The 17,203-nt window shown below is 56.9% G+C and overlaps 2 protein-coding genes across 2 annotated transcripts in view; both read left to right on the forward strand.

Annotated features, from left to right (window-relative positions):
• Positions 1 to 794: 794 nt before the first annotated feature.
• On the forward strand, positions 795 to 4,579 carry R3HDML (R3H domain containing like). The gene is made up of 5 exons (XM_027745911.1): positions 795 to 1,055; positions 2,387 to 2,505; positions 3,030 to 3,162; positions 4,226 to 4,341; positions 4,447 to 4,579. Exons 1-5 carry the CDS (start codon positions 795 to 797, stop codon positions 4,577 to 4,579), a joined length of 762 nt encoding a protein of 253 aa, XP_027601712.1.
• Positions 4,580 to 6,549: 1,970 nt separating this feature from the next.
• HNF4A (hepatocyte nuclear factor 4 alpha) overlaps positions 6,550 to 17,203 on the forward strand; it is a 34,350-nt gene continuing 23,696 nt past the window's right edge. Inside the window, exon 1 of the mRNA XM_027745895.2 lies at positions 6,550 to 6,725. Coding sequence (XP_027601696.1) covers positions 6,677 to 6,725 — 49 coding nt within the window. The 5' untranslated portion in view covers positions 6,550 to 6,676. The remainder of the gene's footprint in view (positions 6,726 to 17,203) is intronic.

A 17,203-nucleotide genomic window follows, 5' to 3' on the forward strand; every position in this document is an offset into this window, starting at 1 on the left:
TCTGCCCCGGCAGGTTGTTCGTGCGGGTCAATCCCAGCGCTCCGCTGCTCCTGGCTCAGTCCTCACGGTACGTAGTCGGGGGAACGTCCTCCCCGCTGCTCCGGGAAAGGCTGGCAGGGATGCTCGGAGGTGCATCGGCTGACGGATGAGGGCATATTCCAGCGTTTTCCTTCCCTTTTTTTTTTTCTCTTTTTTCCTAATTTTTCTGCTTTTGCCGTGGTTATTTTTCTTTTCCTGAGATAAAAGAGTCGTTAGGATTTCTCGACGACGGTTTTAAATCTTGCCGTGCGTTTCTTTATCTGTGTGAGATTTCTGTTTGTGCCGGGGATTTATTCAACACACCAAATTCTTGGGAAGTTACAGGGCAGGCGGCTGCAGCGAATCTCTCAGCATGCTCCTAATTAGCCCCTGCCCCGCAGGTACGTGCCATAAGTGAAAAAATGGGGGAGATTTTTTACTGATTTTACTTTTTTTTTTTTTTTAAAGAAACAACAAGAAAACCAATCCCCCAGATATATCCCTGACAGTCACGGGGAAACTGCTGTGATAAATAAGGTTATTAAAGAGATTAATTTAAAACATTTATTTTGAAAAGTCCAAAAAAAAAAAAAAAAGAAAAGAAAATTAATTTCCGTCTTATTTTGGGAAGTGGGGCTTGCAATCCTGAGCGGTGCCTGTGTTGTTTTCTCTCCTAGATCCACCCGCCTGCAGCAGGGACCGGCGATCCCCCTTGTCCTTGCTCAACTCCGGGCGGGAGCAGAAAGGTGCTGACGGGTCCCAGCGGGCGGGCTGGCATGGCTGTGCTGCACTGGCACCTGTACCTCAGCGCCCTGGGCTGCTGGGTGACACAGCTCTCCAGCTCCTTCCTGCTGCCCAATGCCACCGAGCTGCTGTCCCCGCCCGGGGGCACGGCCGCGGGGCTGCTGTGGGGCGCGGGGGTCCCCCGGAGCCGTCGGAAGCGATACCTCTCTCCCCACGACATGAGCGTGATTTTGGATTACCACAACCAAGTGCGGGCTCAAGTGTCCCCCCCTGCTGCCAACATGGAGTTCATGGTGAGTCAGGCTCCAGATGGGCAGTTTGGGGTCCAAGGCTGTGGTGGGGTCGAGGGGCTCGCTTTTGGGAGCCCAAATTAGTAGGGATGGAGCATCCACCCCATGGGGATGTCGGGATGCTGAACACCTGTCCCGGAGGATGTTTCATGTCCCCAGGGCAGGGCAGACACATCCAGCCTCTGTGCAGGAGGAGTGGAGCTCCAGAGGGAGATGCTTCCACATGAGGGTAGATTTAGGACCTGTGGTCCTGTGTCTGGGACACCTGGGAGCTTGCTGGCTGTGGGATGGCAGGATCCCTCCAGCTGAGCTGCAGAGGTAGCACTAGAGGAAGGGAGGCGGCTACAAGCATGAGAAGCTCAGGGTCCAACCCAAAGACCAGGTGGGAGCCTCTCCCCTAACTGCAGCTGGGAGGGATGACCACATTCCAAGCTCCAGGGTCCTTTGGGAGTGTGCCCAGTGATGCCAACCCCTGGGAGAAGAAAGTGCAGCAGTGGGTCAGAGAGGGCCTGGGCACCCTCACAGGGTCAGGCCCCTCCAGACAAGGGTCACCCTGAGCAGAGCTTTTCCCAAGTTGTCTCCACCCTGGTTGAAGCTCCTAACCCAGCCCTCAAGGGAGGAGAAATGGGGAGCCACCAAGAGGAGGGATTTCCAGCCTGCACAGGGTGGGACTGTCGAGGCAGGAGGTGTCATGTGCAGCTCTGCTCCCAGGGAAGGGACTGGAGCTCCAATGGAGCCCCTGGGTGGTCCCTGGATGCTGGTTTGGGAGAAGCATGCAGCAGCCTGGCTTGATGGGTACCAGGTCAGACATGCCCAGGAGCATCCTGTGCTGCTTCTTGCTTGGCCTCAATTCCTGCCTTCCAAAATAACTCACAGAGGCATCTCCCCAAAGCAGTCCAGGATGGGTGAGGAAGCTTTAAATAATGCATGAAGGAAGCAGCTGTGCTCACCGGTCAGTCTGTGGCCAGGGCTGCACTGAGGGCTGGGGACAGCTGTGAGGACTGCAGGGTTTCACCCCTGGGTGCAGCTCCACCTTCCTGAGGAGCCCATTCCTGCAGGGAATCACTCACACAGGGCTTGCATTGCTTCAGGGCATCCCTGCTCTGCCTGGGCAGTGGGCAGTGCCCAGGAGCCGTGGTGGCAGCGGGGAGGTCCATCACCGGACACGCTGCTGTGCTTCCCCTGGGCACTTCCCAGCCTGGATGCACATGTCATATTTTTTGGACACTCATGGGTGCTCAGAAAGCCCCCTGAGCACAATGGAGCAGGTTTCTCCTCTTCCCTCCTCTGGGAAGCCAAGATTCCTGGCTGCCCTTTTCCTTTCCCCTGGCCAGGTGTGGGATGAGCGGCTGGCCAGGGCAGCAGAGGCGTGGGCTGCACGTTGCCTGTGGGACCACGGGCCCCCTGAGCTGATGAAATATGTGGGGCAGAACCTCTCCATCCAGTCGGGCAGGTGAGTGCCCTGGGGGCAGAGTGAGCTCCTGGGAACCCCCCAGACCCCACAGCAGAGGAGGAGTAGCAGCAGCCCTGTGGTCAAGAAGCAGAGAGGCTCTGAGCTGGGCTTGCACAGGACTGGGATGCAGCTGAGAGGCACACCAAGTCCCTCTGGGGTGGAGAAGGGTCCAGCTCTTGCAGAAGGGTAAATATAGGAAAGCAGAGGTGCCCTCTTCATTTGAGAAGTGGGGCATTACTCCTGTCTCTGCCAGGCACAGGGACCAGGGAGATGTGGGTCCTAAATCTCCACCACATGGCTGAGAGCTCAGGTGTCTCCATGAAGGTCCAGGTCTTCTGGCCTTGGGCACAAGCGGGCTTGGCACAAGGCTGTCATTGCCCCCTTCTCCCCCAGGAATGCTTGGTCCTGATAGGCCCTGGCTCCCAACTGTTTCTCTCTCCTCAGTGTGGAGCCTTCCCTTCCTCTCCTTCACCCACGGCCTCTGGTGTGGGGGAGGTCCAGCTCACGTGGAGCGCCTTTCACAGGTACCGCTCGGTCACGGACATGGTGAAATCCTGGCACCAGGAGCAGCAGCACTACTCCTTCCCCCACCCCCGCGAGTGCAGCCCCCGCTGCCCCAGCAAGTGCAGCGGCTCCGTCTGCAGCCACTACACGCAGGTGAGCCCTGCAGCCCCCACAGCCCCCGGGACCCCAGAGGGGGGCCCCGTGCAGCTCACAGCCCCTCTCCCAGCAGCAGCTGGGATCCAGGATCAAATCCTGGCAGCTGCCAGCTTCAGATCCTGGCAGCGTGTCTGCCGGTGGCAATGCCTTCCTGTCCTGGAGCCTTGCAGGATTCAGGCCGTTGCAGGGAGGTCCCAGGGGCTCACAACCCACTGAAGAGCAGCTGGGACCTTCTGGCCTGTTGACAAGGAGGTTTCCATTACTTTTTTTAAGGCTTTTTTTTCCCTGCTTTGGCCTTTTTTCCCTTACTACACCACTGGCAACTCGAAGGTGGTGAGTGAAGAGGAGAAAAAAGCCCCTTTGTACTTTTGCCAAGTGTGAACCCTCTCCTCTGTGATGGAGCACAATTACAGCACCCAGCTGTGTTCACCTCCCCGGGAATGCAGCCCCTTCATCCCCTGGCACATCCCCCAACAGCCTGGCCAGCACAAGGTGAAAAACTCTCCTGCTCCTGTGCCCAGTAGCAAAGCTGAACCAAACCCTGACTACCTCCTCTGCACAGCTCCAGCCTTTACCTGAGCACGTGCATCCCCCTGTGGCTCCTCTATGGGGGTGCTCAGGGATTCTCGGAGTTGCAAAAGGGCAATATACACTTTTTAAGGAAGAAAGTCAGCCTGGGGAGGCTTTAGGAGGAGCTTCTGTCTCTGCTCGACCTCCCTGTGTGCAGGGTAAGCTGCTGGCCATGATTCAGGGTGAGGTCTGGGAGCTAATTTGGGTAAATTGGAGAAGTGACCCAGACGCTGCTGCTCACTCCTGTGAGCTTGGCAAGGCAGCCCCTTGCAGGGCAGTGCAGGCTGCAGGCAGGAGAGGGAGAGCAAAAAGTCACCCTCTGGTGACAAAGCACTGCCCGTGATGGGACAGCACCCAGCCAAGGAGACTCAGGCAGGTGGGCTGTGATGCCCTGGTGGGACAGAGCCCTGTTCTGGGGTCTCGAGGTGATGGTCTGCGGGATGCCTGGGTGGATGGACACTTACAGTGCCTGTTCTCTGTCCTGGAACAGATGGTGTGGGCAACCTCCAGCCGCCTGGGCTGTGCCCTGGGCACCTGTGCCAACGTGCAGGTGTGGGGCAGCACGTGGCGTCACGCCATCCTCCTCGTCTGCAACTACGCCATCAAGTAAGTGCCTGGAGGGAACCCCCCTCCCCCTGCCATCCTCCCTCCTCTCGCCGGTGGCAAGGCGAGGTGCTGGTGCTCAGAGGTGATGCCCTCCTCTCTTTTTAGGGGCAACTGGCTGGGAGAAGCACCGTACAAGGTGGGGCGGCCGTGCTCAGCCTGCCCCCCCACCTACGGCCGGGGCTGCTCCAACAACATGTGCTTCTCCGGAGTCAAATCCAACCAAGTCAGCTGGTTCTAGGGCTGCAGCCCCAGGAGGAACCCCGGGAATGGGGTCAACCAGAATTATTTATAACACTGACCCCCAGCAGCCCGGCTGTCCAACCTGCTTCATCCCCAGTGCCACATAGGAAACTGCTTTTCTAACCCACCTCTCCAGCAGTGCTCACGTCACCTGGCTGCTTCCCACTTTGAGGGAACTAGGGACAGTTCAGGTTCCTATTTTCTGAAATAGGGAAGGTTTGGGGGTGCATGGAGGGAGTGGGGCTGGCTGGTGTGGTCCCTGCTCTGCAGACTTGGGGGGCTTTCCCCACTGCCCCCCTCGGTGCTAAGGCAGAGTCTGGTGTAAGCAAATACCAAGATGTTCCCTCATGGTGAGCAGCTGGAGAAGTGGGGAACCCCGAGCGTGCCCCTGCTCCACAGCAGCCCTTCCAGCCATGGGGACCCAGCTCTGAGCCCCCAATAAAGCAGCCTGGAGACCCCCATGCTCGTGTCAGTCCTCCCTCACTCACAGGCAGAGCCTCGGGGTTACACCAAGCCAGTGTCTTTGCTCTGGTTTGGGGGGTAAACTGCAAAGTGGTGCAGAAGCCTTGGGTGGGGCCACGGGCTCTGGGCACAGGAGATGCCTGGGTGCTTTGCTCCATCGTGTGGGAGAAGCCAGCACTGCTGGGACACCAGGTGATGGTGATGCTGAAGGGCCACGAACTCCCTGTCCCACCCAGGCCATCCCATGTGATCCTGCTGCCCTACCTCACCCCATTATCCACATTCCCTCCCTCTCTGGAACCTCTCAGCAGTCAGAAAACTCAGAGGCCCCCAGATTTCCAGACCTTGGATCTGAGCATCCAGCTGTGTATTCCAGGATGCACAGCCCTCCGCATCCTGGCAGCACTCTTCCCACTGCACGCTCCCTTGGGATTTGCTTTTCCATCCAGAGGAGCAGATGTCCTAAGTTTGTCCCCTCAGGGCTGCAGGATTTCAGTAGTTGAGGTGCTGGGGGGTCCTGGGATTGACGGGGATCCCTTTGTACCTCCTTCAGCCTGGCCCTGTCCTGAGATGTGCAGGGGATGTGGAAGGCTCTGCACTGCTGGACAATCACTTTTTCTGCTCCAGCTCTGAATTCTCCATATATTTGGTGTCCTCTCAGCAACCCTTCTTGTATGTGGCCCTGCTTGCCTCAGGGCAGCCCCCAGGAGCCTGGACTGCTCCTGTCACGGAGCCACCGGTGGCACAGGGGCTGCCACAGCCCCACGGGGAGTTTGGGGACCCCACTCACACATCTGCCACCATGAGGTCTGGGGTGCTGCGGTCCCAAAGGGAGCACAGATGTCTGTGAGTGGCTGGGGCACCCTGAGAGTCCCTCCAGTTTGGGGAGCAGAGGGAGACGGAGGAGCTGCAAACTCCCTGTGCCTGGCCCAGCACTCAGGGTACCACCCTGCATCCCACCACAGCATCCCTGCAGCTCCCCATCCCCAAACAACCCCCCTAGTTCAGCACCAGGCAGACAAGTCCCAATTCATGGCCGGGGCATTTTGCCCCTTGTGCCTCAGCCAGGCTCCACTCTGCCCCTGCCAGCCCCCACACTTGCCCCACAGCCCCTGGCCCCCCGTGCCATGTTTGCCCTTTGCCGCAGGTGGGCTCAGACATGGTTTTCCCACCGTGGGTGGGTGATGGCACAGAACTCGGCAGGGCCTGGGGCGCTGCAGAGTTGGATCCAGACGCTCCATCTCCGTGACCAGGGGTGAACCCCAGCCCAGCCACTGCCCTGGCCTTGACACTGTCTGCAAACGGGAGCCCCAAAAGAGTCCAGTAAAAGCCATGTTTGAGTTTCTAGCTTGGCAGCAGTTACTATAGCTACAGCAACGGCACCTTGCAGATTGGTTTCCATAAGAGCTTGGTTACTATTTAACATCTCCACCCACATTAGCCCTGATTAAGCGAATCAATAAGATAACAGGAGAGGCAGGTTTCCTCGCCCTGCCTCTCCGCTGCTCCCTCCTGCCTTCACCCAGTTCCTTAGTGAGAGACATTTTTATTTATTTATTTAGATTTCTTTTTTTGTTCCTCTACTTCCTCTGGTTTTTCCACCCCAAGTCCCCATAGCAGTAGCCGGCGAGACATGGTCAATGTAAGCACCCAGCTAAGCGCTAAGATGGAGGCTCCATATGGTGAGTACGGCGTTCCCATCGCCCGCGCTGCCGTCCCGGCGTCGCTCGCGGGGACCGGGGCTGCCAGCGGGCAGCAGCCCCCAGCCCCACGTCCCAGCCCCGCCACGCTGCCTGGCCCCCACCGGCTCAGGCGCCTGCAAAGGCTGGAGATGGAGGCAGGAAAAGGGTTCTGATTGATTTTTTATGCGATGTGAATACATCTGTATACGCGATTTCTCTCTCTCCCGCTCTACTTGGCCCGAAGAAGAAGGCACGTGCCCAAGCCGGCAGAGGGGCTGCTGGAGGGTTGGCAGCACAAGTGGCAGCAGCTTAGAGGAGGTGATGTGCTGCCTCAGGACATGCAGCCAGCCCTGGTGCTCGGGCTGCGGGCGGCCCGTGGCACAGCCGGGCTGTGTGAGCGGGCACAGCGGGCACAGCCAGTGCTGAGCTCTGCCGAGGGCCGGGGCTGAGCCGTCGTTACAGCTGGGCAGGTTTCCCAGCAGGGAGTGCAGCACCTGGATGAACAGCAGCCTCCAGCCTCTGTGGTGCAGAGCATCAGGTGGCACGCTGCTGCCCAGGCTCCTGGCCACAGGGAATGCTCTCTAGGCCTGTGCCTGTGCTCCCTGCATGGCTCAGCAGGCACCATCCCGGAGCAGCCCCGCACCACTTTGCTCCTTGGCTGTGTCGGGTGCCAACTGCCAACAAATGCACATGGGCACCAGGGCACAGGTGCCCCTGCCCGGGCTGACATCAGCTCGCTGTTATCCTCAGGACAGGTCAACTGTGCCTGTGCTGCTGCACAGCAAAGGGCTGGGGCTGGTTTGGTCCCATGTGATCTGGGAACACCAGTTCCCTGGACGTGGCCAGGGTGTGGAGTGAGGCCACAGCAGTTGAGGTGTCACAGTTATGAGGCTCTCCATCACTCTCCATGGCTCTCCATCACTTCCTGTGGCTCTCCATCAGATCCTCATGGCTCTCCATCACTCTCAATGGCTCTCCATCATAGTACCTTGCCTTTCCTCTATTTTTCATGTCCTGCTTCTCTTTTCCTTTACGAACATGTGCAGCCCCCCCAGCCCACCTTCCAGCCAGGTGCCAGGAGGGCTTGTGGGACTCCCAGGCCACCTCCTCACACTTTGCTCATGGCCTCGCTTTGGGTGGTGGTTTCTCTTGCTCCAGACCTGCAGCCTCCTGTGGGTGCCACCTCCAGACCTAACCCACCCCTGTGGTGGCATCCACGCTGCCCTGTGCATCCTGGCCCCAGTCCCCAACACTTCAGTACTCTGCAGATCACTTTATTTCAGATCACATCTCCCCATGGTGAGCCATGGGCTCATCAGCATTTTGGTGGATCCATGGCCTGTGGCAATAGAAACATGTAGGAACTGCACAGGGTCTGTAGTGGTGTCACTGTACTGGGCTGGACCAGGCAGCTGTGGTCAAGCAGTTACGAAATGCTGAGTTTTAGCCTGTTTTTATCAGGTTGCTCATTTGTGCATCCCAGGCCCACAGGAGCCAGGGCCCTGGAGGACCTCCGTTCACCCCGGCCTCTGAGCTGCAGGATACAGAAGTGGGACTGGGCCTGACACAAAGCTGGACTCAGAAAAATGCCCAGTTTTTGGTCTGTTCAGTGCAGGTCGTGGCTTTGTGTCCAGATGGTGCTTCTTGGACAACATGCAAGGAGCCATGTAATGCAGGATGCTTGTGAACAGGTGGAACAAGGGCTTGATGCCTCTGAGATGTGCTGAGTGTCAGATCCTGGAGCGAGGGCTGGCCCAGGAGCAGTGAGTACTGAGCATCCTCCGTGCTGAAGCCCCTGCTGCTGGTGGGAGATGGCTCCTGGCCCACCCAGCTTGCTGGGACTGACTTGAGCCTCCTTTGCAAGAGAAGGGGAGGCTCAAGGGCTGTTCCCATCAGCCTGGGAGACATGGTAGTGCAGGATGACTGGATCTGGCTGCCCCCGCATCCAGGGTGCCTGTGTCCAGCTTTGCCCCAGGGTGCAAAGCCAGCCTCATTTCTGTAGCGAGCAGCCAGCTTTGCCTGACAGAAGCAATGCAAGGAGCTGGACAAGCCCCTTAATCACTTAATATGAAGTTACTCTGCCCACTTGCATCTGGCTCTAATGGGAGCAGCCTCTTGCCAGCCCTGGAACATCGGGGACCTAAAACACAGGCAAGCAAACATTTCTGATATTAATTTCCTCCTGAATTTTTTTTTTTTAATTTTTATTTTTTTTAATCCTGGTTTTCTCCTAATTTTTAAGTCTGAGAGTCAGTGAGCTCATGAGCCACATGCTGAGCTTGGGCAAGTGCAGGCAGAGCCGGGTGCCGTTGGGTGGACGGGGAGGAATCGCTGCCCATCCCACCCGCGGCCGCTCTCCCATCTGCTCCCGGGGCTGAACAAAGGCTCCGGCCGCTGCCTGCGAGCCTGGGGCCGTGCGAGGGGGAGAGAAATAAAAAGCGTAACAAAGCGAGATGGGCCTCCCAGAGCAGAACGAGAGGAAACTCAGAGTGTTGGCAGAAGGAGGGGAGCCCTCATAAATAAAACGGGTGAAAAAGTTATCCAAATAGAGGCGAGGAAGGGCTGGAGGGACGGGGGACCGGGCAGTGCTCCCCTGGCAGCCTGCAGGGCTGGGATGGGGGTGGGCAGTAGGGTGGGCACAGCAGCCAGGATGCATCATCATGAAGATGGCAAAGTGGTGGCCAAACCCTTCCCAGGGCCACTGGCAGTTTTATTCTCGTGCAGAGCAATGAGGGGGCTCATGCAGTGAGTGCTGAGTGGTGGTGCTGAGTCCCAGCCCAGCCCATCAGTGCTGCTCTCCCAGCCCTGGAAGGACAGTCCATTCCAGCTGGCATGGCTGGTAGATGCACACCAGGGTTCACCTTCAGCACTGGATGAGCCTTCAGCCTTAGAAGGGTTGCACAGTTATCTTCAGTTTCCTTTGATAGATGGAAACATATTCTGATTTTTCCTTCTCCCCCTCTATCTCGAGGGCTCTGGGATTTCAGCCTCCATCTGAAGCCAGGGATATATTCAAAGGGGGAATCTGGGCACTGGCATTCAGCCTAAGGTCTAGCCCTCTCTTGGCACTGGTGGCATCAGTAAGAGCAGGGAGTGGGGCATCCTCCCACTGCAGTTACTGCAACCCTCCCATCCATTCCCTGCCTCAGACTGCCATCAGCATTCCCCCCAAACCATACCTCGGGGGCACTCTTTTCCCTCCCATCAGACCTGTGCCTTGTGGAAGGGATCCAGGGGATGCCCTACCAGGTGGTGACAAAGGTGGCCTGTCCCCAGCACCCTGCACTGACCCCTGGCCAAGGGGGGAGTGTTGCCACAGCTCATGGAGAGCCAGGGAGCTGGAGCACAGTCAGCATCCTCACCACCACGTGCTGAGGACAGGCTGGGAGCTGGAAAGGGCTCCACTGGGCAAACTGGTGCTAAATCCCCATGGGAATCTGCAAATGGTTGTGCAAGAAGGCAGGGGATGGAGAGAGGGTGAAGGCACCATCCTCTGCTGGGCAGCGAGGAGGGGATGAGCCCCTGGCTCCACCTTTATCCTCCTGATGACACTTGGGCACAATCTGGGCAATTGGTCTCAATCCCAGTGCAGGCAGCACTGGGAGCAGCTCTGGGGTGCCCAGGGTTGGTGGTTACAGCAGGGCCCAGCGCATGATCAGTAAAGCAGCTTTGGAAAATAGCTGAAAAATGTGAGACGTCATTGCTGCTCAGGCGTTCTGGTCAGATGTGGGCAACAGTTTCAACTGAGGAACATAAAAGGAGGCAGAATTTCCAAATATTTTTACTTTTCATTGTGAAGCAATTATTTTTCACTGCCAAATGCATCTAGTTTTTTACAGCTTTGCACTAGATATGACCTGAACTGAGCTTTTCCTCCTTGATTGCTCATGTCAGCTGCTGCTTAATTCCTCTGTTTACACCTCGTGCTCTGTGTCCATGGCCCGGAGGCCATCAGGGACCAGTGGGTGTTAGGACACCTGAGACAGCCCCCTTCCTTGTCCCCATTCCTGCTGTCCTTGCTGGCTGTTGGGGGAGGCTGTAACACTGGTGTGGCAAGGTCAGCACTTTCCAGTGCCTGAGCAGGGTCTTGATGCAGGCAGGAAGAAGCACAGGTATTTACTGGGATGCAAAAGGGACAATCACTGCTTTAGTGCCTTGGCCTGATCCCGAGAGTTATTTGCTGGTGCTTGGTGAAGGTTTCCCTGGGGAGGAGTTGGGGATGCTCCCCCCATTTCAGGGGCTGCAGGGATGCTGCTCAGTGTCACAGGGCAGCTGCACTTGCCCACAGGACTGTGACTTCTCCTGCCTCACCCCAGCTGTTCACTGGGCCAGGGGAGTGAGCCCAGAGGGCTGCTGTCAGTGGGAAATGAGCTCTGGCTCTGCGAAGTGAGCAGCAAGAGGTTCTGGAAGGCTTGAGGAGTGTCTGAGATATGTTCTGAGCTTGGCAGGGCAGGTGTAGGTCTGCGAGTCAGACATACTGTGTTAGTCATCTGCTGACATCTCTTGAATGGAATTAAAAATGTTTACTTAGCATGAGTGTAAAGGGATGGTGAGCAATGGTGGTCCCACAGACAGCAAGGGCTGGGTGAGTTTTGTTTTGCATATAGCAGTATTTACAGCAGGGCCAGCAAAGGGGCTCAAGGCAGCACACAGGGCAGAGCCAAGGGGTGTGTCGGGCAGGGGGATGCCTGCAAGTATCTCTGCCAGCAGGCCTGGGGTCAGAACAGGGCAAAGACTGCAAAAAAACATCCACGACTGTTTGTGTTCAGGCTCCTTCTCTGTTTGCTTTCCTCAAATATTCAAGCAAACAAGGTTCCTGGCAGAAATGTATGTGGAAATGGCAAGTGTTGCAGAATTTTCATGGAAGGCAGGTTTCAAGGTAGTGGTTGTATTGTGAACCTGGGGCTGATGGCTCTGCTCTCCTGTGCTGGGCACGGGCACCCACATTCCCAGCCTCAGCCTGAGCGTGGACTGAAATTACCCAGCAAATCCCATCAGGAAGTACATGCCTCAAAAAATAAAGGTAGGCTCAGGATGCTCCACTGAAGTTATGAGAGGAGCAGCTCCATGCAGAGCAAGTGGCTGTGGAAAGGCACCAGCAGTCAAAGGTTCCTGGCTCCAAAAAGCTGCAGGGTCTGCGAGGCCAGACCAGTCTTTCTATCCCAGAATGCTGCAGCCACCAGAGGGACTCCAGCTGCATCCACACAGTAACAGGAGCTCTGGTGCTGAGAGGCAGACAGGGACCATCACTATGGGCTCAAGCCCCCTGAGCCCCCAGCACCAAGGTGTCACTGAGGGCACAGCCAGTGCTGGCACCTCCCGATGGGAAGAGGACTGGCAGTAGGGAATGGATGACACTACATGCCTCCTACTGTAGGTCACCAAGCATGGCCCATCTCCTTTGTGACGGTGCTCTGGGAGCCCTGACACCTTCTCCTTCTCTGGACATCCAAATGGGTTTTGACATCCCAATTTCATCGCAGCCCTACAGACCTCTGACTTTGCCCCGGACTTCCCAGGGCAGCACCTTCCCTCAGCTTTGCCCATCCATCTGTCAGGGTGGGTGGCTCAGCTCCTGCCGCTGAGCACAGGGCACCCAAACCCACCAACCAGTGGTGGGGACCAGTGGGCACCTTTCACCTGCCTCTGCACCAGAAACCTGTCCCAGCCATGGGTGTGTGTGAGATTTTATAGGCGATAACACCTGGGAAAGTGGGAAACGCAAGGAGAGCCGAACACTCAACTTCCTGGCGTGGCCCAACGCTCTGGTTGGGAGAGCCAATGTCAACAGATAGACCTGAAGGAAGGAGTAAAACCAAATACCTGGGCACTTCTCAGAACGAGAGCTGTAAAACCTGCACAAACCTGAACAAGTGCCACAACACTGGTTTATGTGGTCAGAATCAATAGTCGAGCCCACTCAGTGTGTTTGCTGACACATAAATGACAGCCACCGTGCCATGTTTATGGCCCAGTGCCCTTCATGGAGTCCCCAGAGCCCGGCTCCTCTGCCCTGCTCAGCCACTTCTCTCCCCCTCTGCTCCCAGGGGAGGCTCATCATTTTGCTGCACGGCCCCCAAGATAAAAGGCTGACACCCCATGGCTGACACCCCATGGTAAGAGACTGCTGCAGCTCCTCTCCAGTGTTCCAAGCTGCCCTGGCTTCCAGCTGGCTGGACAAGTCCTGCATCCCACCTCATAGCCAGGGTGGCACTGTCCACCCCACCACTCCAGTGAAAAGCAGCGGCTCAGCATGGGAAGAGGATTCTCTGGTGCTACTGTCACCCAAGCAAATCTGGCATTGGGCTGTGAGGCTGGGCAAGGTGTCAGGTTAGTGGACAGGGCAGCACCAGGGAGCTCAGCAGAAGGCATAAAACAACACACACCCACATACACCCCGTGGAAAAGGGCCCTGCCTGTGCTGCAGTTTCCCATCCAGCTGCCTGGCCTCTCGCCTGCAGCCACCACGACTTGTGAGCAGGAGCAGGCCCTGCCCCAGGGATGGGCAGGCTCAGCCAGGTGGAGGTGCCCAGGCAGGGAAGAGTGTGCAAGGCACTGATGGATTCCCAAGGGAACCAGCCTGGTGTCGGCAGGGCAAAGGCGGCATCAACAAATGAAGGGTGGAATAAGGAAGCAGGAGGGGCAACAGGACAAACACCCAGATCCACAGCCCTGGCTGCTCTCCTGCCTGAAGTCTGCTGCCATTGAGGACTAAATGGTGGTGGGATGGAGGGGGTGGAAGCAGAGCCAGGTAGTGCCTGTGGCTCATCCATGGGTGTGTGCCTGGGGACTGCCATCGGCTGGGAGAAGTCTGTGTTGACTTGGGTGTGTTTCCCTGTTATAGGCATTAAAAGCTGTGTGGAAACAGAGGGGTGAAGGGAGGTGTCATGGGGTTACACACAGTTCAGTCCCAGCCCTGCCCTTGATGCTGCTCCCTGCTCCACGTGGGAATGTTGGGCATCAGTCCCCACTGCAGCAGCTTCACCTCCAGAAAAAAGCCCAGAGAGGGCAGCGCTGGGGTGGCACAGAGAGGTTTCTTGTAGTCTGGCAGTTGGAAAATCCCTTTTCTTCCAGTGGGCTTGTCTTGGATGGGCTGTGGGACAAGGTACAGCCAAAATCTCAGGCTGCCTGGGATAGGGAGCACCGGGTAGGCAACTCCCTCCTGCCACGCTGCTTCATCCCTATGCCTCCTATCCCACACATCATGATGGTGGCTAGAAGGGGAGACCAAGGTTGTTGCTCAAGGATGTGGTGTTCTGGGTATTTATATAAAAACATTTTAAAGAGAAAACAGTCAGCCCCTCCCTGGAGAAGGAGTCAGACCCACTCCCGCTGTCAGACACACCCAGGCACATTTTCTGAATCAACCTCCAGAGCTGCATGTGTGGCCAGGCACCCCTGCCCAGAAGAAACCTAGTGGCAGGCCAGAGAGCAGGGTGAGGGCACCTCTGAAAGGTGGCCCAGAGAGCAGCAGGTACTGCTGCGGGTGCGGCTGCAGGGCACAGACCCAGGACCACCTTATAATTTTCCTCTGGGTAGCGGCCAGAACCCTTTAAAACCTGCAGCTCTGCAGCACAAACTCCTGCTCCCCATCAAATCTCATTGTGACCAGCATTAAGGGATTAGCCAGCCCCTGCTGCTGCGCTGCAGCCAGCTCCTGGGCATGGCTCGTGCCCCGCTGCCCACGAGGGGCTCACCCACGGCTGGACAGCCCCGTCCAGGGGCAAGACTCCCTTAGCTCTGCCCACGGAGCTGAGCACCTCTGGAAGATGAATGGCAGCAGATACGACCTGCTCCAGGAAACTCCAGGTACCCCCCGCGCTCCCCTCGGCGCTCACAGCACGGAGAGAAGGGGCTGCGTAGCCAGGCTGTGTGAGTGAGGGGCACCAGCAACCCCCAGGGCCTCCCGTGGGGATTCGAGCTGCCAAAATGTGCTTATTCCCACTGGTATTGCTGGTCCTCACCTGAAGGGACCCCACACATTTTGTTTTGTGCGGGGTGAACGTGCCAGGTTTATGGGTGCTGATGGCTGATGTCCCCAGGCTGGTTCTGGGGCTCCAGAGAGAGGCACCCCAATGTGGGTGGCACGTTGGTGGGTGCTGTGACTCCTGGGGGAAGAGGTGGTGGAGTTAGGCTGGCATCCCATGGACAGTCCAGTGACTGCCTGTGCCATTTGCAAAATGATTTAGTCATTCTCAGCCCAGCTCCCAGTGTCTGGCATTACTGCCCTGTGCTGCAGTCTCAGCAGGCCTGGGGACGGATCCTGCCACTTGCAGCACAGCTTCTGCTCCTGAGCCACATCTGCAGCAGGACTTACCCAGTCCTCATAATGAAAGCTTAAAAGCAACTAAGAGAAAAACACTTGCAACTCAAACCTTACCACTTGCACGGAGTTCTTACCAGAGTAGTTTTTTGGTTCCCCCTCCGTGGCCCCCTCCAGAACTTGTCCCCCTCCAGCCAGCTCTGTGCTCAGCCCCAGCACTCACAGGGACCTTGGTGAGGAGGCAAGGAAATGAGGAGGCTGAGCGGGCTCAGGGTGCTGCCGGAGGGGCTGCAGGCACTTGGACATGTTTTATTCATCCCGAGCCCTGCACCCTTGTTGCCTCACAGAGCCTCATCCCCAAGACACCCCGACATCCCCCCTCCACCCTGGGGCACAGCAAAAACCCTCGGGCTCCTCTGGCTTGAGCAATTCCCCCCAGGCAGGGCCTGTGCTGGCAGTGGGGTTGGTGCCTCCTGTCCAGCCTGCACCCGTCACCACCCCACGGGACAAGCTCCCCACGCCAGGGCTGAGTGGGGAACCACGTGCTGGGGGCTGCTCCCAGCAATACCTGAGCTCTTTATCAGCTGGCAATTCATTTAGGAAAGTTCATGGCTTCAGTGTCCCGTGATACGTTCGGTAGAAATGGTTCATTTCCTCAAATGATGTAGTTTATGGTCATAATATAGTTTAATATTTTTATGATACAAAAGGCCAATGGCACTGGGTCTTACAGGAATGCAAAAGGAAAAATAATAGTGTTATCCAGTCTTGGAGACACAGGTCAAATACTCAAAGGCTAATTAGCAGTTTCCCATGTTTGGTTGCAGTTGGCACTGCAGTGTCCTGGCCATGGGTTCCTGGGACTGTGGAGACCTGTGATCCCCTTCTCTTGCTGTTCCCCAAGTAGGAGACTCCCATGTTCCCAGACCTTGCTTTCTGCTGTGTTTTTGTGTCCCTGGCAGTGGACAGGATGGTTGCCTTGTACAGGAGGGTGTGTGGTGGCCACGGGCTGCAGGGCTGCACAGCTGCTGTGGACACAGAGCCCCTGGGTCCTGTTTGGCTCCTACTCACCCCTTGCTGCGCTCTGGCAACTGGGACACTGGGGACAACACAGGCACTCTGCACACTCCTGCAGAGAAAAAGCATTTTGCACTAACTTGTTTCCTTCTGTCTCCAGAAACTGGAATCTCTCAAATTTTAACTTAGAACGCCTTTGTGTTTTCCTTTTTCCCATGCCCAGCCTACTTCTCCCCATTCAGTCCTGCCAGTGCTCCCACCCACAGCAGCTTTTGGCCTTCCTCGTGCTGCCTCCCATCAGGGGCCCGCTTGGCCCTGTCCTGAGATGTTCCCCCAAAGTTCAGCTGAACTCCCCAGCTGAACTCCCCAGCTGGGAATGACTTTGCCAGCCAGCCCAGGGCAGGAGGAGGGCAGCTCGAGCAGCCCACAGCTTGGGGTTCAGGAAGACACTTTCTGCCCTTGAGGTGCCCTTGCTTGATCCTCCCCTGGGGCCATTGGCTCAGACTGTCCCCCTGCTACCCCTGTCCTGCTGCAGCTCGGCCTCCACCCTCCTCCAGCCCCCCCCAGCAGCTTTGCAGATTTTTGCCTTGATTTTGAGTGAGGGCTGATCCCGAGAGCCCCAGCAGCCCCTGGAGGTCACTTCCAGGCGTGGCTTGCTGATGCATCCACCTTTGCAAAAAGAAATTTTTTAAAAAAAAAAAAAGTAAAATTTGATGTGTAACCATTGTTGATTTTGGCTGTTCTCCTCCCCCTATTGCTCCACAGCTGGAACGATTCAGGGGCTGTTTCACGTGTGTACAATGAACATATAATGTCAGCGAAACGCAAGAGCCCTGCAAACAGCTGGCAGGGCTGAAGGCAGGGACTTGCTTGCCTGTCAGACTGTGAGCTCAGTAAGAATCCTCGTCCTGGGAAGCTGCAAGATTATTTCAGGTCCAAAGGGATCACATCCACCTGCTAAACAATTCTCTCTAGGTCCAGAGTGGGCTGCTGAGTTCCCTGCCACACTAAACGAGTGAGCTGGCGAGGCACAGAGGGCAATAGGTGCTTGTTGCTGACAGCAAACCCTCCTCCAGAGCTGCTGCTTCCCTGTGGCTTCTGCTCCCCCTTTTAAATGGGGCTTAAACCACAGGCAAGCAACTGCCAGTGCAGACAGTGAATCCAGAACAGCACATGGCAAAGTCAGAGATTTTCTGGA

This window comes from Pipra filicauda, unplaced genomic scaffold, assembly GCF_003945595.2.
Source record: "Pipra filicauda isolate LSUMZ 115617 unplaced genomic scaffold, ASM394559v2 scaffold299_size895176_pilon, whole genome shotgun sequence".
NCBI classification, from domain to species: Eukaryota; Metazoa; Chordata; class Aves; order Passeriformes; family Pipridae; genus Pipra; species Pipra filicauda.

What these genes read in the sequence shown, in the direction of transcription:
- R3HDML (XM_027745911.1), top strand. Translation starts at nt 795, where the DNA reads ATGGCTGTGCTGCACTGGCACCTGTACCTCAGCGCCCTGGGCTGCTGG. An exon ending in CTGCCAACATGGAGTTCATG is followed by an intron (nt 1,056 to 2,386) that starts GTGAGTCAGGCT and finishes TCCCCTGGCCAG; the next exon opens with GTGTGGGATGAGCGGCTGGC. An exon ending in CTCTCCATCCAGTCGGGCAG is followed by an intron (nt 2,506 to 3,029) that starts GTGAGTGCCCTG and finishes CGCCTTTCACAG; the next exon opens with GTACCGCTCGGTCACGGACA.